General features: G+C 39.3%; 1 protein-coding gene across 1 annotated transcript in view; it reads right to left on the bottom strand.

Annotated features, from left to right (window-relative positions):
* The window catches only part of RAB31 (RAB31, member RAS oncogene family), a 74284-nt gene extending 58415 nt beyond the window's left edge, over nucleotides 1-15869 (bottom strand). Inside the window, exons 1-4 of the mRNA XM_014540245.1 lie at nucleotides 15860-15869; nucleotides 15548-15619; nucleotides 11082-11211; nucleotides 176-257 (exon numbers count right to left, since the gene is read on the bottom strand). Of these exons, the coding sequence (XP_014395731.1) occupies nucleotides 176-257; nucleotides 11082-11211; nucleotides 15548-15619; nucleotides 15860-15869 (294 nt within the window). The remainder of the gene's footprint in view (nucleotides 1-175; nucleotides 258-11081; nucleotides 11212-15547; nucleotides 15620-15859) is intronic.
* Between the last annotated feature and the right edge of the window lie 9819 nt (nucleotides 15870-25688).

Here is a 25688-nt window from a genome sequence, read left to right as displayed (position 1 = left end):
CAAACACTCCATCCATGCTTTTGTTCCGGCCCTCCGGTCCAGTTTAAGAACCCATTGTGGCCCTCGAGTCAAAAAGTTTGCCCACCCCTGCACTAGAGTCTTGCCAAATACAAAGAACCCTTCAGAAAGTGATCTTAGTATTTTCTTTTGAAAGTCAACAACAAGGTATCCTTACCCGTTCCTGACCAGCAGTATCCCAGATGAGGAATTTGTGAAGTTCATTTCCACAAGGCACAGTTTTGGTCATAAAAGATGCCCTGAAAAAACAGAATCAACATCTCCACATTACCAGTTATCCTCTACAATCTTCAAAAAGACTTCTGTTTCAAACAAGTTAACATTATGCCTCGTTTTATTTAACATTAAAGATCCACATCATCTTTGTCCTTGAAGGGCCACTAAGAGGAAAGGAGGGCTATTAGGATTCTGTCACCCAAAAGAAAACAGTCTACATTTTCTGTTAGTCCAGCTGGAGGTTTTAGAAGAGGAAAAAAGGCAAAGAATGTATTCAAAATACTGTTTTCAAAAACATTTATCATCAGGTGTTCTGAGACAAGATGCCCAAGATCATAAAAGCAAATGAAACTGTAGATTTTAAAAACTTATTATAACAATTAAGAGTGGAAGGACATCTGGTATTTGAACATTTTCCAGTTTGGGCCTTGCAATGGCACAAGTTAAAAAAATTGCCTTGCCCTGGCCTATGTGGCTCCGTTGGTTAGGTGTTGTCCCATGAAGCAAAAGGCTGCTGGTTGAATTCCTGGTCAGGGCACATACCTGGGTTGTGGGTTGATCCCTGGTAAGGGGATTATAGGAGGCAGCCAATCAATGTTCTGCTCTCACATCAATGTTTCCCTCTCTCCCTCTTCCTTCTCTCTCTCTCCATAAAAATATCAATAAAAATATTTTTTAAATAATTATCTTACATCTTTACCTTGCTATGAATCTCACACTAGCAGCACCAAAAAGAATACCATCTTATTCCCATCCTACTTGCATACATGCAGGGATAAAGATGGATAGTTTAATATATAGTTATGCTTTCTCAACAAAAAAAGGAAGAATTTGAAATTCTCAGTAGATAATGAAACACTTGGCATTTTCTTTTTGCATATTTTCTTTTTTATTTCCAGTATTTATAGTTTTATTTAATTTAAATCTATTTTTATGTTATTTATTTTCTATCACCATTTACTCCCCATATACACTCTTCCACCTCCACTTATCCCCCTCTACCTCCTGCAGTTACCACGCTGTAACCTGTGTTCATGAGTTCTTTTTCTTTTTGTATATTTTCTCTTAATAAGCTTTTTCATTGTGCTCATGAAAGATGTAAAAATCTAAACAAGAAATGTTTAATACCCTTGACTTCTTTGTGAAAGATAAAGTTTCTCCTTCATTAAAAAATAGCAAGCATCCCCAATAGTGGGACAACCAGACATGAGAAGCCTCCTACTGAGATGGAATAAGTACATACATCTCCTATACAGCGTTCTAGCCAAAAAATGTTTCATCTGAATTTAGCCATGAGGAAACAGTCAGGCAAATCCAGGATGTGGAAGATTTTATAAGGTAACTGGCCTGAATGCTTCAAATAAGTCCATATTATGAAAAGCAAACAAAACAGAAGGCATGGAGATTGTTCTAGAATCTAGATTAAGAAAGAAGAAAGCATAAAAATACTGGAGGAATCCACAGGCAGCAAAATCTCAGACATATGCCGAAGCAATTTCTTCACTGATACTGCTCCTAGGGCAATGGAAACTAAAGAGAAAATAAACAAATGGGACTACATCAAAATAAAAAGCTTTTGCACAGCAAAAGAAACCATCAACAAAACAACAAGAAAGCCCACTGCATGGGAGAACATATTTGCAAAGGTTATCACCAATAAGTGCGCTGGGTTTAATCTCCAACATTTACAGGGAACTCAATTTAACAAAAGGAAGATAAACAACCCAATCAAAAAATGGGAAACGGACCTAAATAGATACTTTCGAAAGAAGACAGACGGAAGGCCAAGAGACATATGAAAAGATGTTCAAAGTCACTAATCATCCGAGAGATGCACATCAAAACGACAACGTGGTGGTACCATCTATCTCACTCCTGTCAGAATGTCTATCATCAACAAATCAACAAACGAGGATTTGTTGGCAAGGATGTAGGGTGCTGGCGAGGATGTGGAGAAAAAGGAACCCTCGTGCACTGCTGGTGGGATTGCAGACTGGTGCAGCCACTGTGGACAACAGTATGGAGTTTCCTCAAAAAACTAAAAATAGAACTCCCATTTGACCCAGTGATCCCACTTCTAGGAATATATCCCAAGAAACTAGAAACACCAATCAGAAAGGATATATGCACCCCTATGTTCATAGCAGCACAATTCACCATAGCTAAGATTTGGAAACAGCCTAAGTGCCCATCAGTAGATGAGTGGATTAAAAAACTGTGGTACATCTACACAATGGAATACTATGCTGTGGTAAAAAAGGAGTTCTTACCATTTGCAACAGCATGGATGGAACTGGAGAGCATTATGCTAAGTGAAATAAGCCAGTCAGAGAAAGATAAATATCACATGATCTCACTCATTTATGGAATATAATGAGCAACATAAACTGATGAACAAAAACAGATCCAGAGACAGAGAAGCATCGATTAGACTGTCAAACCTCAGAGGGAAGGTAGGGGAGGATGGGGGTAAGGGGGAGAGATCAACCAAAGGACTTATATGCAAGCATATAGGCCTAACCAATGGACACAGACAACAGGGGGGTGAGGGCATGAGTGGGGGGGATGGGGGGTAATGTGGGGATAAGGACACATATGTAATAACTTAATAAAAAAGAAAAAGAAAAAAAAAAGAAGATAGCAATAAAACAACCAAATACACTCACTATATGGACCTTGACTGGATCCTGGATTAGGAGATAAAACAGCTTTAAAAGATATTTTGGGGTCAACTGGAGGAATTTAAATTTAGACTATATGTCAGATATTACCATTGAATCAAAATTAAGTTTCTGGGTATGAATAATGTTCTTATTCTTAGGTAAGATTACGTTCTTATTCTTAGGAGATGCATACTAGAGTTTTTAGGGGTAGTGCCAGGATGTCTTCCTTCTCTTTCATATGGCCAAGCTGGCCCACCAAGGCCAGTACAGAGTCCAGCCCTGCATTCACGCAGCACTCATCCCAGTAATATTTCCTCAACTTCCACTTTACCCTAAGACAAATGAGAATTCCCAAGGAGAAAAGTATAAATTCCTGTAATTCCCTCATTATTCTCACAACATACATATACGCACCCTGGATTAATAGAGAGTTCTAATTATCATGCGTATTTTTCTTATGTGATATGATGAAATATTATCAAAACAACTTCTGTCCCATGACATTTCATTTCTTTAAAAGTGTTCAAAATACATCCCAAACTACTGATAAGAGCAAAAATAATTCAAAAATGGAAATATCTCTATTACTTTTCTCATTACAAGAGCAATATATGTACTTTGCTAAAAAAAGAAAATAAAAATCAATTGTCCATCTCACCACCTATCCACAATCATTACTAATTAGTTGGTATATATCCTTGCAGATTATTTTTATACAACTTTTACCCCCAAATTGATCATAAATTTTGTTTCTTCTCTACTTTACATATCATGAACATCTTTCTGTTTCTATAATACAAATGAATATCATTATCTAAATGATGTTATAACCACGTTATAAATTTATTCACTACTCCATTGATAGACATTTTGGTCACCTATTTTCATTATTACGACAATAATTAAATGAATATCCTTGTACCTAGATCTGTGGATCCTTGTACAACTATTTCTTTGGAGTTAATTCTTAGAAGCTCTACTTTGCTGTGGATTATACCAACCTACACGTCCATGGCAATGTATGGGACCATCTTCTCCCCGACCAATACTAATCCTTCAAATCTTTTCCAGTATGACAGGTAGAAAATGCATCATAGTCCTATTTTTATCATGCTTATTAGAGGTTTGAACATCATTTTAGTGTTTATTAACCACTTGTACTTTTCTTTTGTATCTTTAGTTCATGACCTTTGCCCACTTTTCAGTTGGGGTGCTCATCCATTTCTTATGCTGTTTTAGTATTTTATACTAATCTTTGTAATAGTATCCTTAAAAAATATTTTTTGCAGTTTAATCTTTGCCCTTTAACTTTGTTTATGGAATTTTTGCCATAAATGCCTTTAATTTTTTACAATATAATTTTTATTGATTTCAGAGAGGAAGGGAGAGGGAGATAGAGGTAGAAACATCAATGATGAGAGAGAATCATTGATTGGCTGCCTCCTGCATGCCCCCTACTGAAGATCAAGCCTGCAACCCAGGCATGTGCCCTTGATCGGAATTGAACCTGGGACCCTTTAGTCCACAGGCAGACACTCTATCCACTGAGCCAAACCGGCGAGGGCATAAATGCCTTTTAAACTGTTATGTAGACCAAGCATGTCAAACTCAAAGGCTAACATGGGCCAAATAAACAAGGTTTAAGTTTATGTGGGCCACAAAAAAACAAAAGCTTCAATTTTCATAGAAATGTAGGTTTATTTCAATAGAGACATGATGAATACAAAGGGCTGAAATAAGTGAGTCATTAACATATGAATACAAAGGGCTGAAATAAGTGAGTAATCATTAACATAAAATAGAACATTTTAATAAAAATTAATATTTTTTCTTGAACATTAACATACCAGACACTGAATAACTGCACAAATTAATAAGCGTAATGCAAATAAACCTATTTTTCTTGTTCTCTGAAACGGAAATATTTCCTATTGCGCACACCAAACAAGTCAGTCCAAGACTAATGATGTGGCAATCGGCTACTAAAATATTCGCTGCTAGTATTAGTGGAGAGAAATGGTGCACCTGCACGTAAGGCATGTTATGGAAATGAATGTAACATGATTATAGTAATCAGTCATTAGCGAACGTTGTAGTTCGTTACTAATAATTATGTATAACAGGATAGTGTAAAAATTAAGTTACGAGATTTTTATTAAAACGTTTCTTACATACTGTTATATTAGCTGGGCCACAGAAGTATTTATTGTAGGCCGCATGCGGCCCACAGGCCGTGAGTTTGACATGCTTGATGTAGACAGCTATATCAATATTCTGTTTTTGTATTTATTTTTGTTTTTACTCTGATATAAGGAAGATTTGCACTCATTCCTTAATATGTCCTAAGCAACAGGATAAATGCTACATCAATCCTATTCTTTAAAAGTTCTCAGACTTGGAAAACTAAGTTCATGCCTTTAAAATCTCAGGATCATAGATGTTAGAGCTGGGAAAAAACATGAAATATCCAGGCCAACCCCTTTGGTTTACAGATAGGGACAGTGGGGGCTTCTGAGACCCAAAAGACCACACTGACCTTGGTCAAAGAAGAACCTGAAGGCAAAGTCAGGAAAGAATGCAGAGGCCCTCACTGCCGGTCTGAGTGGAATGAGCACTTAGAAAGTCCCTCAGTTTATTCATCTGTGAAATAGGACCAGTATCTACTCTACATGACCTAGAGTGCTGTTTTAGGATCAAATGAGGAAATAACATCTGTGAAATTTCCCCTTGATACACAATAAGCCTGTGAGGAACAGCTTTAGTAACAGTAATATGCATATCCTATATATGTATATACATTTATACAAATACACACATATGTATGCACACACACATGTACATACTCTTCTCTGTTCCTGATTTCTTGTCACTAGAAGAAAGACTATCAATATTTAGAATCAAGATTGATCATAAATCTTTTGGTTGTTTAGGGGGGTTTTTTCAGCCTCTTTGCTAGCTTTCAATCTTAAGAAGCTCAAGTGTCTTTTCTTCTCTATGGATTTCCTTCCAGAGTGGTAGAGAAGGAGCATCGAAAATGCTGAACTGACTTCATTATCTGTGGGAACCGAAATCTGGCAGAAATAACCCAATGTCCTTGTAAAAGTTAAAACAGAGAGGGAGATACACCACACACACACACACACACACACACACACACACACACACACGATGTTAACACAATCTGCTTGAATAGCAGAGCCAAGATTTTTCAGGGTGAGTCACAGGAGACGATAAGAATTAACTCTTTCAATGCTAAGACAATGACATTTCATAGCCTATGGCCTTTTCCCAATGAGAATGTGATCTCAGTGGGAAGAACAAGGGTGCACTTGGTGAGTCCACTTTTAAAGTGCACCCTCGTTCTTCCCACTGAGACCACATTCTCATTGGGAAAAGGCCATAGGCTATGAAATGTCATTGTCTTAGCATTGAAAGAGTTAATTTTTATTGTGAGGAGGAACCCTCGCAATGGAATACTACGCTGCTGTAAAAAGGAACTCCTCCCATTTGCAACAGCATGGATGGACCTAGAGAGCATTACGCTAAGCAAAATAAGTCAGTTGGAGAAAGATAAATATCACATGATCTCACTCATTTGTGGAATACAATGAACAACATAAACTGATGGACAAAAATAGATCCAGAGACAGAGAAGCATGGATCAGACTGTCAAACCTCAGAGGGAAGGTAGGGGAGGGTGGGGGTAAGGGGAGAGATCAACCAAAGGACTTGTATGCATGCATATAAGCATAACCAATGGACACAGACACTAGGGGGGGTGAGGGCATGAGCGGGGAGGTTGGGAGGGCAATGGAGGGATAAGGACAGATATGTAATACCTTAATCAATAAAGAAAAAAATAATAAAAAAATAAAATAAAAGTGGACTCACTTGGTTCGAGTTACAAGTTTACTGCTTACCTAAACAAATTACCTAGCTGCTCTGTCCCTTGGGGCTAGCAGGGTAACTGAGAAAAAGGCTCTTGTGCAAGGGACATGAACTGAAATGTCTATGGAGCCAAGTAGGACATGTAAATTAGCAAAGCGGGCTAGGAGTAAAATACTGATAAAAATAATAGTAGCAATAATAATAATAATAGTGGGGACAACATGGAGCAGAGAGAGCCCGTCACCCACAGGGAGTAGAGCACCTCTGGCTCACATCTGCATGGCTTCTGCCACCAGAGCATGTGCTCCAAGCCTACTGATTTATGTGAGAAGCCAGAAATATAAGTGTGTTATATAAAAATCTTCAGATTCCTCATCATTAGCTTAAATTTTTTAAACCAGGCTAAACAAAACACATCTATAAGCCACACTGCCAGCCCTTCAAATCCACCAGCTGAGGAATAAGCACACAATTTTTTGAAAAGTATTCCATTTATGCCATCTTCCAAATATCTGTTTGTTCCTACAGGCTTTATTTTTCTGAAACTGGTTTGGAAACATTTTCTCAAAATCTCAGAAGAGATAAGAAATTTTGAGCAATTTTAAAATTGGGAAAATAAACTATATCAGGAAAAGACAACAGATAAGAACGGAGGAGCTGAACTTAATCTTGTTGCCAGAAAAAAGTGAGAAATTATGTAGATAAAAAGCGGAAGGGCACATAATTTAATAGTACAATCATTTAAAATTGTGTTTATGAAGAAATTTGAAGGTGTAAGCAATGTTTAAGTTTGAAATCTACAGGGGAAAAAACAATTCAAAATCATATATACAAAAATTTTCTAAATTTTCTAAAGCTGGTAACTATATACAAAAATAAGGACAACCTTTCTGAAAAACAATGTGGCAATATCTATCAATAACTTTAAATATGTTCTTTTCCTTTGACTAAATTACTCCATTGCTATGAGTTTAACCCAGTGAAATAAAAAGAGGTATATGCAAGTATTTATGCCCAAGGATATACATCATAACATTATCCTATATAATAAAACGGTAATATGCAAATTGACCCTAACAGCAGAATGACTGGGAATGACTGAGGTGTAAGCAATGTTTAAGTTTGAAATCTACAGGGGAAAAAAACAATTCAAAATCATATATACAAAAATTTTCTAAATTTTCTAAAGCTGGTAACTATATACAAAAATAAGGACAACCTTTCTGAAAAACAATGTGGCAATATCCATCAATAACTTTAAATATGTTCTTATTCTTTGACTAAATTACTCCATTGCTATGAGTTTAACTCAGTGAAATAAAAAGAGGTACATGCCAGTATTTATGCCCAAGGATATACATCATAACATTATTTATAATATTTTTAAATATTTTAAACAACCTAAATGCTTTAAATGAAAGTAGAGCCATTAAAAATCATTATTTTGAAAGAACATTTAATGGCATATTTGTGCACAAATTTTTGTGCACCAGGCCTCTAGTTTACAATATTTTTAAATATTTTAAACAAACTAAATGCCTTAAATGAAAGTAGAGCCATTAAAAATCATTATTTTTAAAGAACATTTAATGGCATAGAATTCACAATATAATGTTAAATGAAAAAAATATTTAATACATACAGTATATAGGAAAAAGACCAGTAGAAAATATAGCCAATGTTTGCAGTGGATGAGGAGATAGGTCATGGGTAATTTTTTTATATTTTTCCTCATGGTTTTCTTCATTTTCAATTTTTATAATGGGTACATAATTAGAAAAAACTATTATTTTCATCATGTTTTTGAAGATTATGTAACATTATAGGAACATGTTCATAATAAGTAGAAAACAGGATATAAAACTATATATATTGTGATTTCTATTTTATAAGTTATGTGTTTTTTACCTTTTTAGAGTGAACATGAAATTTTTAAAAATTTTTAATACTTACCTGAGGATATATTTACTGATTTTTAGAGAGAGAGAGGAAGAGTGAGAGAGAGATTAATGTGAGAGAAAAACATCGACCGGCCACCTCCCATACACACCTCGACCTGGAATTGAACCCACAACCTACATATGTGCCCTGACTGGGAATCGAATCCATGACCTTTGCTTTATGGGATGACACTCCAACCAACTGAGCTATACCAGCCAGGGTGAACATGAACTTTTATAATCAGAAAAATTAGACTTTAATCTTGACTTTGTCAAGAAAATGCACAGATAGTATTTAAAGTATTCTGTTTATGCCATCTTCCAAGAAATCTGTATTCATGGAAAAGAATAAGGAAGACCTACGTGGATAAAGAATACATGCTGTAACACATTAGGTAGTGTGTGATACTGTTTTTGTTTTTAGATATTTATGTATGGTCTAAACTTTTCATAATATGCATTATAATTTAAAGATATATAATGTTTTAGCTAATACATAGAGTATCTTATAGACAAATTTTAGGCTTACAGAAAAATTAAACAGAAAGTACAGATAGTCTTCATATAATACATAATTTTTTAAAAAACCAAAACAACTACAATGCATTTACTAGAAAAAGCACTGTCAACAGTATTTGATTGGCTACCAATGATCCACTGGGGCGGGGAAAGGCTTCCTCATGCTGCCCCTCCCACCAGGAAGTAGAGTTTATTTCCCCTCCCTTGAATCTGGGTTGGCATTATGACTTGCTGATCAAGAGATTGTGACCAAAATGACATACTTCTGTACAGGCATGATGATGTTTATAACTATACATAACAGTTACATTTAACACTTTTATATATTTACCATATTTGTGGTAGAAGCATGTATTGCCTTTTTATTTTAAAAGAATATCATTACAAAAGGAATTCAGATTTGTTATTTTTTAAACATTTTAAGTCCAAAAAGTAGACAATGAAAGTTTCTCTTCGAGAAACACACTTCAGAGTTAATTATTCTCATGGGTCTTACTTTTAATATCAAGAAAGGCAAATTAAGGAGAAAAAAAAGTACATTAAAGGGAAGAGTGAAAAGAATTTCCTCTATAAAACTGTCCCCAATCTACAGAAGTGACTATGTTGGGAGACAATTCTCCATGGGTCTCTTGCAAGCACAGATACTATCTTTCCCCCAGACTGTGTTTTCAAGGATGTCTGTATAGCCAAATAGCCTTGGTAGGGAGAGATAAGGTACCCCTTTGGAACAAAGCACAGACATGCTTACTGTCCATTGTAAAAGATTCAGGTTCCCTAACTTGGGGTTCCTCTCCTGTAACACAAGCTACTGCATGTGGAGTGTCACTTGACCCTCTTCACAGCATCCTATGGAAAAATGGAGCTTAGGGAACCAATGTAAAATAATACTCCAGCAACTGCTATTTCCCTTGCTTCTGACCCAGGAGTCCTGTGTCTTCTGCCAGCATCCATGACACTGGGAGAGTTAACTTGTTGGCTTGACATATATTTTTGTGAACATGTCTCTTTAAGCCACTTTTAACTGCAAAATGTGTTGGTTTTTCTCACCTCCACTGCTCCAACCACTGGCCTATCAACCAATTGTTCTTGAGCATCTGCTTATGCCCTGCCACAAACGACCAACAGAGACAATCGCCCATCATCAACCGTACAGAATTCCAAAAATATATACATGCATTGTTTCCCTTCTGAAGAAAATGATACTTTGCTCTCTGCAAGGATCATGCTATCTTCAGGGAGAAAAGTAAGTGAAGCCAAGCTCTAAGAGTGAAAAATCAAGCACCTGCAAAACACACAGCAAAAGCACGTCTGGCAAAAGAATCCAAAGAAAAGGGGGAAATGTAAGGTCAGGGACCCAGACGTGAACAACCCAGCCCTCCGTCCCCAAGCATCAGAATAGAAATGCTGACACTCGATTAATCTAAAACATGAAAATCAATCTCTCCCACAGACTGGGCAGACACCTCTGCCATGTGAGTGCACAGCATTTCCAGGTTTACTGGCAGGCAAGTTACAACAGAGCCTTTGGGGATTTGTCCTGTGTCTCATCTTCCATCTGGAAAGAAAGCTGGCATCATTTTCAGAACAATACTCTTTGAGATCAAGGAAATGACCTTAGACTGCAGCATGACAATAGTTGGCTAGGAAAAAAATTATTGACAAGAAAGTAAGCCCAGACATACAACTGAAAAGTGACTGAATTTCTGTCGAAGTCTTTCCCACTGAGATTGATTCTCACTGGCTGGAATGAAACCTCTTGAAGGCTCAGGTACAACGTGACCTCTCTGAGTGCTCTGAATGGACGAAATGTGAAAGGGAGGAACACACAGAAACTTACCCAATGGTCGGGCTGATGTTGTGGTCAAAGTGATCCTGGACAAATCGACACACAATGCTTGATTTCCCAACCCCGGTGTCCTGGAAAAGAATGAGGACACACCATGAATACCAACGGTGCCAATTATAACCTAGTATAAACACAGAACAAGTGGACAGAGAGGTCATTTCTGGTTAATTGTGGGTGTGGGGCGGGGGGGAGAAGAGGGGCTCGCGGGTATATTTTCTTCTATTTCTTACCAGTAATTTCTATAATGAAATTGTATTGCTTTCATAGAAAAAAAAGAAGTATGGTAAAAGTATGTTTTAGAAACATGTCCTACATATATACAATAATTAAACTAGAACTGGCATGTCCACAATACATATATTTCCAGAAATTTGGAAATTTTTAGAGTAGTCTAGAGAAGTTTGGCAAAATACCACATTATTTTGGTAGAGATAGAATTGACTTTGTTCAAAACCTCAGTGTTCAGAAAATCTCTTTTTCTAGGTATCACCCTGTGAGATCTATGAATTTTAATTTCTGTATTTCTTTTTTGTAAGGTTTTATCATTGGTTGAAAGAGAGAGGGAGAGAGAGAGAGAGAGAGAGAGAGAGAGAGAGAGAGAGAGAGAAACATCCGTTTGTTATTGCACTTATCTATGCATTCATTGGTTGACTCTTGTATGTGTCCTGACTGGAGATTGAACCCACAATCTTGGTGTATCAGGATGATGCTCTAACCAACTGAGCTACTTGGCCAAGGCTCTAATTTCTGTATTTCTGACATTTTCTCTTTAGAATCTGATGTTTGCATAATAATCTCCAGTTTTGCTTAATTATCTGAATTCATCTCAGCTCTCTATTAAATAATTCTTCTAAGCTAATTAGGATAGCAGTCTACTTACACATTGGAAATCAAATACATGTATTTCTAAAAACCTTTGCAAAATGGCTTAAGGAATAAAATATACAAATATACAAGGTCAAAAGATAGGAGCAGAAATAACACCAGCAAGCGAAGTCAATGAAAAGCACTTGGGCAAATGGTCACTGAGAAAGAAGCGTTTGAGCCTGAAATGCCTGCAGGAAGGAAAGCTAATGAGAAGCGAGTCAATTCATGCCACAGAATCCTGAATATATTAAGAACTGAAGGAGCAAGTTGAAATCATGGTCAGTGAAAGGTTCACACAGACATACTCTTAGTGCTCCAAGCCACGTACCAGAGAACAGACCCTCCTGATGGGAGGGTGACTCTCCAAGAAACCTGCACCGGACCGCAGTTGGGTTTGGGCACTTCAGATACAGCTCAAGGGAGCGCCTGATGCTATTCCCTGCCCTGCGCAAGCCTAGACAGCAGAGGTGAGGATTCCCATCCTGGTAAGAGGTAAAACTGCAGATCCTGATGCTTAGAGTCCCCCAACTAAAGGCCACGTGTGCACCAGTTGACAAGCCTCAGTGCAAACAGAGTGTTTGGTACTTTAGTCTTACAAAAAGAAACAACTGAGAAATACCAGACCTTTCAGATCCTGATGCTTAGAGTCCCCCAACTAAAGGCCACATGTGCAAACAGTTGACAAGCCTCGGTGCAAACAGAGCTTTTGGTACTTTAGTCTTATAAAAAGAAACAACTAAGAAATACCAGACCTTAATACACACAACAAAAAAGCAGGATGCTCATTCAGAAAGTAAGGCTGATCTTACTCCCTCAGAAATTAAAAATACAATGGTAGAAATGGAAATTTCAAAGGAAGAGTTACAAAACCAAGTTGGGAGATTGTCCAGAAAGGAGAACAAAGCAGTTGCCAATAACTCCTCTTCCGAGAGGGGTGACAAGGCCAAAAGATACAAGGTCTGCATACTATCAACACAGAAGTCCTCATCAAACTGTGCTTATCTGAAAGGATCATGGACACATTTTGAGATCTATAAGTGAACAAGGAAGGAGACATATTTAACCCAAAAAGAAAAAAAAATTGTCATACAGTACTTAAAGGTACAACTTCAAAAGCGTAAATATGAAGGAGAAAATGTTGAAACTCAGAGAAATGTGTTTTTCTTTAGACACAAATGTGAAATAAGATTTGAAATACCAACTGGCAATCTGAATTAGTTTTACTCCTTCTTGCTCCCATGTTTAGGGGACAATTCCAGCAAACCTCAGGGAAGAGGGGCATCGGCTGGCGATACTCATCAGACATTCATTCTCCAGAGGTCTCCCGTGCCAGTGAGAGCGGCTTCGGGTTCTGAGCCATAATAAAACAACTGCACCAAGAGCCATTTATCTGCAGTGAGCAGATCGATGTGCAGAGTTCAGAGAGGAGACGACAGAATTAAAGCTTCAGCTCCTCAGATTCCAAATCAATGCCGCTGCTATTTCTGAGCTGCACTGCACCCTCACTATGGATTCTGGCTAATGTTCCCCGCACTCCCCCAAACCACAACTCAGTTCTTTTCATCTCAGTTGCTTTTAAAATCCCCTGTGGATGAGTGGCTCCTGGCCCTCCTTTGAAACTGAAGAACTGTGCTGCCTTAACCTTGAGGACAAGGAAAACCCACTCTCTTACAAAGTGAACCGTTTTCTGCAAACTGCCAACACTGACCACACTAATTTTTATTTTATCATCGCCATGTTCATGGGGTGCAACCCCTCCCCCACGGTACACAGCTTCTAAATTTATTATTCCACAAGAAATGCTAAGTCATTCATCTCTGGCCTCTCTGAGCATCTGAAGCCATTCCCACAAGGGGAAGGCAGGTTAATGCAAGGATCTGTCTTGTCCCTCTCCAGACCTCTCGGTCACAGTTTAGGAATTCTCTTTCTCAGGATGCTTCTATGCATCCAGTGTCCACTGGCCCAGCAAGCAATCATCAAGTGCTACCTTCCACGTGCCGACTGTAGGTGAGCCCTGACCAATGGGTGATAACCTGGCCCCGCCCAGGCTTCCTGGTCTCAGATCCCAGACAGAGAGGCCTTCCCGGGTTCTGAGCTATAATAAAACAACTGCACCGAAAGCCGTTTATCTGCAGTGTGCAGATCAATGTGCAGAGGTCGGAGGTCCACAACCATGAAAGTGCCTGACAAAGGCAAGTTCCTGCACACAGGGGTGGGCAGGGCTGCTCTGCCTGTGGCTAACCCACCGCCCACAGATCAGGAGACAAATCCTTACCTCCCAAGCGTTTTTGCTTTTTTGGCCCTCCTTGGTGTCCTTTCAACTTACGCCAGGCCCACCCTACTCCCAAGCTGAGAAAAACATCCCCCTGAAATGCCCCTAGTTCAGTCCAGGCCCAACCGGCCCTCCCCGCTGTGAGCTGCATGGCATTTTCTCTCTGCGGTTGGCCTTGGGAGTACAGGCTTTGGCTACAGCAAGTGTCTGCACAGTCAGGACTCTGCTCTAAGAAGCACATTTTGGAGTCTATCCATTCACTCTACCCAAGGGCTCTGCTCAAAACTGGCTCTAAATCCCCCAAACAGCCAAGCAGCTCCTGCAAAGGTGACCCTCAAAACACCCCTGAAGATGAAAAATTCAAAAGCCACATTATTCATCTCTACTCATCAACTTCTACAGACAACTCAAGCTAAATCACCAGCTTTTCTGAATCATTCAAGCAGCAAACCTGCTCAAATGTGGATTTAACAATCAATTCTTTGGTCAAATTCACTCAGTGTGTCTTCCTTTTACAACTTCTTTTCTTATACATTTGATAGGGAAAAAAAGTAACAGGACAAGAGAATAGGCAACGTTTTAGTTTGTTTCAGAAAAGAAATATTCTTACCAAAAAAAACCAACCTTCAATCATCTCTGGCCAGTGGCTTTATGAGGGCTCAAGAAATGACCTCCAGAACCTCCTTCTCCCAGGCCCCTGCTGTTCCCCTGCTGGCCACCAGGGGAAGGCCCTGCTCAAGGATTGCTGCGGCGGCATGAAGCCGGGAAACTGGGCAATTTTCATGAATCACTCAGCTTCGTGATTTCCTTTCCCTGAAGGAACCTCATTCAGACATGACACATACACAAGAGGAAAACGTTGCCTGTGAGTCATGACTATCACACAGGAACACATACAGGTTTAAAGCAGGAAAAGAGAAGAAAGCCTACTGGGTGAATAAAGGAGTCAGTGAAGAAAGAGAAAGGATGAGAGAGGAGGATCAGGGCTGCCCGCCATTCTCTAAAGGCCCCTGTATTTGTAGTGGACTTATAGCAATGGAAGGAAATTAGTCTATGCATGGATTTTTCTATTCTATGAGAATGTCGTAGCCCATCTTGTCAAATCTCCTAGTTTTGCAAAAGAGGAAGCTGTGTGACTTCCTCAAGGTCACACAGCTGGCTGATAGAGTCATAACCAAATTTTCTGAGTCCCACTGAAAACCTCTTAAGGTTCTGACCAAGTTAAATCGCCTCCCTGCCAAAGGTACACTGCTTCAATTGAAAAAGCCCATTTTCTAGAATTCACAGGAATACCTTTATTACTGCTTTCCAGTTTTACCTTCCATAGTAGTATCCTGTGTTCTCAAGATATAGTCGCTAGGTGTTTTGTTGTTGTTGTTGTTGCCAACTACTGGGGAGGTAGAATAAAAACAAGTCTGATTCCACAAATCAGGAATAAAGTTTGCTAAATCCTGCCTCAGGGATAACCAGGGATAACTGTTTCATTGTATCCCCCGTAAGGTAGATGTCAGATGCATTCTGAAGACTAGCAATTAATCCCAACTAACTGGGAACTGGATCTCTCATGATATTCCTCCCATATACATTATTTATTGGGGCTCATTAAGACAATTCTCTAAGAACAACTTACTCTGAGACATGACTATCTGCTTTTGGCCATGTAAAAACTCTAAGCATTATCTGATTCACTCCTGGACTCCTGAAACGGGCTTCTGGTAGGAATTCCCACCTCCTAAGATAAAGAATAGTAAATCCTATGCAGATATATCACTGCTACCTAATCCTTTCTGATGAAAGACATCACCAATCAATTCAGAACACATTATGTTATTGACCCGGAAAAAGGCCTCAAAATCTTTTCAATCCAGCTCTGCAGAGAATCACTACAACTCAGAACAAATGGCTGTCCTCTCCCATCGCTGACTGTCCCCACTCCAACCCCACTAAGTGCTGCTCTGCAGCTGTTTTGGGCACCTTTATAGGTGGTAAGGTTTTGGAGGAAACTAACCAGGAAAATACAAAGTTGATAACATTATAAATCAACATGCCTCCTATGGAAAGGAAATCACAAACCATAACAAGACACATAGATACAGGAATTCCATTCCTAAGATTAATTAAAAGAAGGAAAAATGATCACAAAAAAGTTAATTGAAGTAGTATTTATAAAAATTAGAAATGGCCTAAAATTAACTATAAATTAAATCAATGATACTATGCATAAACAGTAATCTTTTTTTGTTGTTGTTAATCCTCACCTGAGAATTGCTTTTCAGAGAGAGTGGATGGGAGGGAGAAGGAAAGAGATAGAGAGGGAAACATCAATGTGAGAGAGACATATCGATTGACTGCCTTCTGCATGCGCTTCAACCAGAACCAGGGATGGAACCTGCAACCCACGCATGTGCTCTTGACCAGGAATCAAACCTGAGACCCTTCAGTGGGTGGGTTGACACTCTAACTACTGAACAACACTGGCCAGGGAAACATTAATCTTTTTTTTTTAAATATGTTTTTATTTCAGAGAGGAAGGGAGAGGGAGAGAGATAGAAACATCAATGATGACAGAGAATCATTGATCAGCTGCCTCCTGCATGCCCCCTACTGGGGATCGAGCCCACAACCTGGGCATGTACACTGACCAGGAACTGAACTGTGACCTCCTGGTTTCATGGGTCGATGCTCAACCATTGAACCACACTGGCTGGGTCAACAGTAATCTTTAAGCTTTTATTTCATGCTTATCAAAATGTGAAAGAATGATATTATGTATATGTAATCCTTTGAAATCAAAAGCTAACTAATTCAAAGTGCTTTGTATGTACTTAGATGGCTATTAATGAGATAAAAGGATAAAAGGAAATAATTCAAGCAAGAATAAATTAAAAATTCTGAAGCTCATGACCTGCTGTAATGCAGTCACTATTTTTGCCCATCTCTCCTTTTTAAGCCATTTGACCTTAAAATTCCTCCACAAAATCTGGTCTTCTTCTAGAATTTCCAGTTTCCAAGTTGTCATCATCATCATCATCATCATCACCCATCCAGTTGTTCAAGACAGAAGCTTGGGAGTTGCCCTTGACATCAATCTTCTTCAGCAGCCATACCCAATCAAGCACTAACTCCTGACCATTTCTTCCCAAAGAGCTTCGAATTTTTATTCTTCTTTTCATCTCTGCTGGTATTATCTCAGTTCAACAGGAGTATACTTCAATGTTCTCCCCAAGTTTCCCAAATCTCTAATCCCTACCAAATCTCTGCATCAGAATGAACATCTGATCACACCACTACTTCTGATAACTTCTCAGTACTCCGAGGAGACCAAATCCTAACCATGGTCCACAAGGCTCTGTATAACTGGACCCTTGCCTCCCCCATCTTCTCCCCCTACCCCTCTGACCTTGTATTCCAGCCACAGCAGTCTTTTATCATTTATCATTTCTATTTACAAAAAATGTGAAAAGAGCAGAATACAATTAGCCTATAACATGAGTCACGGAAATGATAAATCCAGCGTCTGGTCTAGGAGTCAGAGGAAATCCATGTAGCAAGGAGTTTTGCATTCATTTATTTGTTTCATTCAGCCATCCATTTATTTGTTTAGACTTTAAGCTTTGCATGCTTCTAAAAAGTCTTGTCTTAAACGTTGATAAGGAGTTAAATTTAGGAGGATTGCAGAGGTCAGCCAGATCTTGTGAGTGGAGATAAACAAGATAAGGAGAGAAAGAGGCAGAACCACAGAATGACAAATGGTTTGATCTTTTCATCCCAAAGGTGAGGGAAGCCAACAGTGGCGCAGAACCCGACCCAGTGGAGTAAATAAAGGTCTCATCAAGGGCACTGGAGACGGCCACCATCCCCCACCCCCTTGCACACAAAGGCCTTGTGTGAAGACAAACTGGAGGCAGATGCAGAGAGGAGTGCCTGGTGATAGGGGACAGTGCCACTCACATCTGGCTATTTTTTCCTCTTTGGGAAGATGGAGGAGAAATCTGGAGGAAGTGTGTGCTGCTGCAGAAGAGAGGAGGTCATGAGGGAAAGAGTTTCCGTTTCCTGAATCTGTAGGGCACCACAATAGGGCTTCATCACCACACCTTGTGTCAGAAGACCAGGTCCCAGTCATCCAGGCCAGTGAAACCCAGGGTCCTTTTGACTCTGATTAAATTTAGCTTCAAATCCTAGCTTTAGAAGTTATGTATATGTGCCTTATAGAGACCCAGGATAACCAGCAACCCCGGAGGCAGCAGAAGACAGTAGCCCGGACCTGACTAATGATCACAAGGTCCAGACCGCTGGCAGGCTAAAGACAACATTTTGACTTAAGTTATGTTTCAGTTCCTGAACTCTACGGCGGAGTGACCCGCTGGCTACTTTCCCATGAGACCAGACAGATGCCAGAGCTGTCCTCAAGACCTAAAGAAATGCTTTATTACCTTTAACTCACCTCCAACCAATCAGCTCCCAGCACCACCCTGAGCCCTCTAACCTACAGTGTCTTGTGATTTTGCCCTATATAATCTGTGACTTACAAGACATTGGGGAGTTCATCCTTTAAGCATTAGCTTCCCGTTCTCCTGGTGGTGCCATTAGTAATAAAATACCCAAGTTTTCTCCACTGCGGTTCTCGGTGTTTAGTGTTTGCCTCTGCTAGTACTGGTGGATGAACTCTCTCTGCTCTATAACACCAGCGCTCCCCAATGGCAATACCAGCCCTTTTCACAACCCAAAACCTGGGTCCACCCAGAACAGAAAACAGAACGGAAGTCAACACAAAGGAATATGCCTCTGTCAGGCTCAGGAATCAAATCCGGGAAGCTCTGCAGTCGGCACTTAGAGGCTTCAAAGAAATCCCACAGAAATGCAGCACAAATTCTATATGAATCCACTTTTTTAAAGCTCTGGCCAAGGTGAAGAGCACACACACATCCCTTCCACTTCTCTGCACTGGAATTATAACAAAGCAACTATGAAAACTCCAGTCACACACACCCTTTACAAAAGTCAAAGGCCACTGCTTCTGAGAAAACTAAATTGACTGAACTGAGGACTCAAGGTCAGAGTCCTACACATCACTCTGAGCTTCCACTGTGCTCCCTGGAGATCTCCGATGCCGCATTCTGATTCTGTGTTTACAACTCCCTTCCCACAGGAGGACTGAAGCACTTTGTTCCTGGATACCGTTCAAGGTTATACTACAATTATACACGTAATGGGCCTATTGGCCTCTGAGCCCTAAATAGTGTCTTGCTGGTATAAAATAATTCCTATACATCCCTAGCACATTTTACCAGATTCTTTAGCACTGAAAATGGTTCAGTATTTACCAACCAAAGGAACCACTACAAAAAAAAAAGGGAAAAAAAGCCATAAAAGCAAAAACATCACTAAATTCAAATTCATAATATGCTTTTTTCATTACCACATATTCTATCAGATTTCCTCTGGTGGTGGTGAGAACTCTATCCAAGCAGAGTAAATCTCAGCCTTCACGCTATGTTCTTAGGAAAAAGTGAGCTAACAATGCAAGAAAATCCAACTCTAGGCATCTTACTGTATTTAGGAAACCATACCACAAAATTATTTGAGAGAAACACAATATAAGTAAAAAGCTCCTGAGCATTCCCAGAAACAACTCGGCAATTCCTCTTGACATGGTAATTTTGAAAAATGCCAATGGTGCATATTATAACAAATGTCTTAAATCCATTTACAAAGGGGAACTAACTATATATATGACAAAAATGAAACTAAACTGTCATACTGAAAAAGGTGGGGTGAGGGCATGAGTGGGGGGGTGGAGGGGCAATGGGGGGATAAGGACACATATGTAATACTTTAATCAATAAAGAAAAAAGAAAAAGGTGGGTTCTGCCCCAAGTCTGATAGTCATTAGATTTTGTTTTCTCTATCTCATGGGGAAAAAACAGCTTATAGACCTAATTTTTAATATATTAATAGCATTAATGAATTTAAGCATTAAGGTTAATTCCCCCATGGAAATTAGTAAACATAGCTTAGAAATTCCACAATCCTCTAGATATATATATCAAAAAACAATTTAGCCTGGCCAGTGTGGCTCAGTGGTTGAGGGTCAACCTATGAACCAGGAGGTAATGGTTCACTTCCTGAGCAGGGCATATGCCTGGGTTGTGGGCTCAATCTCCAGTAGCGGGTATGCAGGAGGCAGCCGATAGATGATTGTTTCTCATCATTGATGTTTCTATCTCTCTTTCTCTCTTCCTCTCTTAAATCAATAAAAATAAATTTTAAAATTTATAGAAAAGAGAATTTTAAATAATAATAACAATAATAATCTAAAGTCCACATACAGAGAATAAGGTGCAAAAATGACTAGGAGAGATGGGGGGGGGGGAATCCTACTAGAGATTATGAAGAAATATGCAGAAATGAGGAGCATAAAAGCACAAGAAATAAATTATTAAATGGTTCAAAAAGAAACAGAGACACACATATTCTCTTACTTTATTCATTCAGTCCTCACCACAACCCTTTGTAAAAGGGAGGATAGATGGCATTGTCCACATTTCCCACATAAGGAGAATATGGTCTTAAAGTTTATGTGGCCCTAGCCAGTTTGGCTCAGTAGATAGAGCGTAGGCCTGCGGAGTGGGGGGTCCCAGGTTCCATTCCAGTCAAGGGCACATGCCCAGGGTTTCAGGCTTGATCCCCATTGTTGAGCATGCAGGAGGCAGCAGATCAATGATTCTCTGTCATCACTGATGTTTCTATCTCTCTTCCTCTCCGTTCCTCTCTGAAATAATTTTTTTAAAAAGTTTATGTGAATTGCCTGCAATCCTATAGAGTAGTGAAAGCACAAACAAGATTCAGATTTCCCTTTCCCCATATCTAGCACTCTGTTCGCCAACCAAACCCTCTCTCTCCAGAAAGCATACATCCATCCACACATCCATTCATTTATTCAGTGTCTATGCAGTCAGCAATATGCAAGGACAAGGGATAAGAAGATAAAATCCTGATTCCTCCAGTCAGGATACTTACACATCAGACAGGGTAAGGGTGATAGTGACTGAGGTTATCGTAAGGTAAACATCAATACCTCACCTGGATGGCTGATGGCTGTTCCAAAAGTGCATTTGTTGGCTAATCATTTGAAATTCAGATACGTGTTTTTCACTGAAATAATGCTGTAAATAAATAATGATTACTTCCCAAACTTATGCTGAACTGTACTCTACAAGGAAGAACCTGATACCCATGTTCATCATTGTTTCCATAGGAAACTTACTCTAATTTCAAACTGGGGATTTCAGCCAGTGGGAACCAGACTCCCAGGCCTTTAGTACAAAGAGAATGCCCCAGGAGAGTAAGATCTTGGGGGAATGAATGGTCTTGTGGACTTGGGTTCCAGTAATACTGCCAATAGTACAAACTTTTCATAGGAACAGCAATGGTCAAAATAGTAATAAGGGCAATGACAAAAGCTGACATTTACTGAGCACATACAAAGTTCCAGGCACCCAGCTAGGCATTTTACATGGAAAAGCATCAGTTATTACTCTTCAAGGGTTGCTTCTGCTCCATTTTATCTTTTCAACCCTTCTGGGACTCCAATTATGCCTGCATTTATCTTTTTTACCTTATCATGTATATCTCTTATATTCTCTTCTCATTTTCCATTTTTTGTCTGAATTTCAGTTTGGAGATTTCATTCTGAGCTACTTTTTAGTTCTTTCTACAGATGTATCTAACATGAGAGTAATCCCATTTATTGATTTCCTAATATCAATTTTTATATTTATTCTATTGTAAAATTTCCATGGTACAGTTTTCAGTTGCTTGCCAAATTTTGATTTCATGACTTTTATTTCCTTAAACATATTAAACATACTTATTTTAAAGTTCATGTTTGATCATTCCATTATCTTGATTCTCTGTGGGTCCAATTCTATTATCTGTGGGGAGGCGTTCAGTCATTGGCTTGTCTCCCCATATCTTTGGTCAGGTCTAATTAGTCTTAGCAGCACCATTTCAGAGAAGGAAATCAGAACAATTTGTCCAAGGACATGATGTTAAAGCTAAGACTCCACCCAAGATCTTCTCTGACTCTTTGATGAGTGTTTAAAAACAAGAAGTGGCTTCTGGGACATCATCCATCCCAAAGAAACTACTACTACTAGTAAGAAAATATTTATAATACTTTTAAAAATGCTTCCCTTTTACTGTTGTAAAATTATTCCAGATTTGGCAGATCTGGTAGATTCCAAAGTTCAGCAATATTTCAGGCATGGAGTGCTGTGGCCCAATCATTGGATTTTATTATATTCCATAATTTTTTACAAAACCTTCAATATTCCCACTGTTCCTGACTTACAGATATAGCAACTAAGGATAAATAATTATCATAATTACAGTAGGCTGCTTCCAAAATGGTTCCCAGCAGGGTCAAGAAGCTTGCTGATGGCAAAGAAATGTCCTAGGGGCCAAAGTCAATGACATATCTATTGGGAATGAGAAACGATGAATACCAGAGGCTCCATCCCTCTCCTCATCCCAGCTCTTAAAGAAATCCTTGTGGTCACCATTTCTCCTCCTGCCTTACTTCTCAGATAACTTAACGGAAAAAAAAGAAAAAGAAAAAAGGAAGACACTTCTTAAATGGAGAAGAGGAAGGTCTATAACTCCTTCACTTCTGTTGTTCTTCTAATAGCCCTCATTGTTTCTCTGCATTTTCAGAGAGCAATTTGTCCCAATGTGCAAATTCTGTGCAGCTAAGCAAAAATTTCAGTTTATGTAATGAATCCTAGAAGGCGTGACTTGTTTTTTAAAAAAATTTTAACACTGTTTTTTTTATTTAAATCATACTTCCTGCCAAAGGAATCAACTGTTCTTATGCCACCTTTCTTTTGTCACAAGTAATACATGTGTGGGCTCTTGGGTGGGTAACACAGGTCACTAGACAAGTGATATAGATAGAGGTTCCCCTTGTCCTAGAGGGAAAATCCTCTGATTCCATGAAATACCTGGCCTACACAGGCACCAATCATTGGATTTTATTATATTCTGTAATTTCTTACAAAACCCTCAATATTCCCACTGTTCCTGACTTACAGATCTAGCAACTAAGGATAAATAATTATCATAATTACAGTAGGCTGCTTCCAAAATGGTTCCCAGTGATTCCCTGTATGTGGCCTGGACCTAACGACTTGCTCCTAAAAAACAGAATATGACAAAGTGATAAATGTTACTCCCAAGGTTAGGCTATAAAATACTGTGACTGCCCTTTTTCTCACATGCCCGTTTGCTGCCTCTTACTGGCTTGCTCTAATGAAGCAAGCCACCATGCATGGGGGACCAGGAGGCAAGGAGCTGAGAGAGGCTCCAGCCAATAGCCAGCAGGCCTCAGTGCACACCTACAACAGGCTTCCAGCAACTGCTTCCTGTCACCAAGGGAGCTTGACAGCAGACCCTGCCCCAACTGACACCTGATTGCAGCCTTGTAAGCGACCCTAAGCCAGAACTGTGCCCAGATTCCTGACTCACAAAACCAGGAGATAAGTGCATTTTGTTTTAAGCCCGTGGTCGGCAAACTGCGGCTCACGAGCCACATGCGGCTCTTTGGCCCCTTGAGTGTGGCTCTTCCTAAGCCTTAGGAGTACCCTAATTAAGTTAATAACAATGTACCTACCTATATAGTTTAAGTTTAAAAAATTTGGCTCTCAAAAGAAATTTCAATCATTGTACTGTTGATATTTGGCTCTGTTGATTAATGAGTTTGCCGACCAGTTTTAAGCAGTTATATTTTTTTAGTTGAGGTATAATTGATATACAACATTATATTATTTTTCTGTGTACAACATAATAATTCTAAACCATTAAATTTGGGGGCAACAAATAAGTATTATAGATGTTGTGGATAACATTTATTAAGCACTGGCTCTGAACCAATTTTACTTAGTCCATACAGCAACCCTAATAAAGTAGGGTTATTACCATTTTGCAGAGTAGGAAATGAAGGTTGAGGGCAGGTCAACAGTGTTAGAGATTGAGCCACAGTGAGAGCAAAGTTGAGGTTCTGCCCTGAGAGCAGTGATTCTGAATATTCCTATAAGAGTCCACTCTCAGGTCCCTGAGAAAGGAAAGATATTACATTTCTTTAACTGACAAAACCTATTTAAAGTGATTTAAGCACTGAGGATAAACCGAAAGCCATCAAGTGAAGTTGTCGCAGATAAAGAGCTAGAGCGTAAAGCAATCATTTAGTCTTAAGGGTAAACCTCTAGAAAAGATACAACATCTCAGATCAGAAAACAAAAATCTGAAAACTTCAGAATTTTCTGTTAAGATCTCAACATAGACATTCCAGAGTTGCTTTGAGTAACCACTCATACAGCTCCCTGTGAAGTGTTGCACCATTTTATCAAGTGCCTTTTCATTGCATTAGGAACATTCTCCTTTGTTTGGTTCATTTCCACAAACTGTGAGTCAACGGGGAACCCAACGTCAGAGGATGGGCTGTTTTGGTTCCTCCTATCTCACCTCCTCCCTCCACACACACAGCATGAGCCTTAGGAACCATGGCAGGACATTTCAGAGGAAATGTAGAAATGTTCTCCCATCCAGTAGTTGGGCCAAGGCCAGGATGGTTGGTGCTTGAACCTAGAAGATGGAGGGAGAAAGGAAGCATGGAGGACATATCTGGGAGCTTGTTTCCTCATCTCTGCTATTCAGATAATCCTATTAACATACTGCAGAACACTGTTCTAAAGAACAACTCATTAAATCGACCCTAAGTCTCAGTGGAAAAAAATGTGGAATAGCAAACTCTTGGATGAAAGACAAGGCAAACAACAATCTAACAATTTACCTACTCTCATACCCCCTGCAAATATGTTTACTGGGACCACCTCAGGCTAATGCTCCCTTCTTCTCACCATGCTCTCCCCCTCCAGCCAAGGAGCTTCTGAGCAGACACAATCCTGATAACTGACACTTAGACACATCACTCCCACAGCACCCAAAGACCATTCAGGGCATTTACCCCTATTAGAATCCAATGGCATTTCTGTTCTTTCAGTACCACCATAAAAAGTGTGAACAAAAAAAGGGCTATGTAGTAAACCTGACAAGCTCAGTGACCAAAAGTAACAAGATGATCTGATCATAAATTCCTAACTGGGCAGGTCATGATGGGTAGTTCCACCCTAGGCCTATAGCTTCCTTAGTGAAAGGTTAATCTTTGCCTTAAGTGAGCCCTATCCAACGTTCTTCTGCATCTAAGGTAACATACCTTTGAAATGCCAGAGTAATCCTTTTCAGACCCCTTGGAGGTGGAACCACCCTCACAGGAGCACATGCACCAAAACTACTCACTGTTATCTTGTTGCCTGCATACCATCTCTATTTACTATAAATGCTAAATGTTAACTATCCTGCACCACCAATATAAAAGATGTATCTCTCCATTTTTCTTTTTA

This window comes from Myotis brandtii, unplaced genomic scaffold, assembly GCF_000412655.1.
Source record: "Myotis brandtii unplaced genomic scaffold, ASM41265v1 scaffold240, whole genome shotgun sequence".
Classification (NCBI taxonomy): domain Eukaryota; kingdom Metazoa; phylum Chordata; class Mammalia; order Chiroptera; family Vespertilionidae; genus Myotis; species Myotis brandtii.
This window is presented reverse-complemented; position numbering and strand designations above follow the sequence as displayed.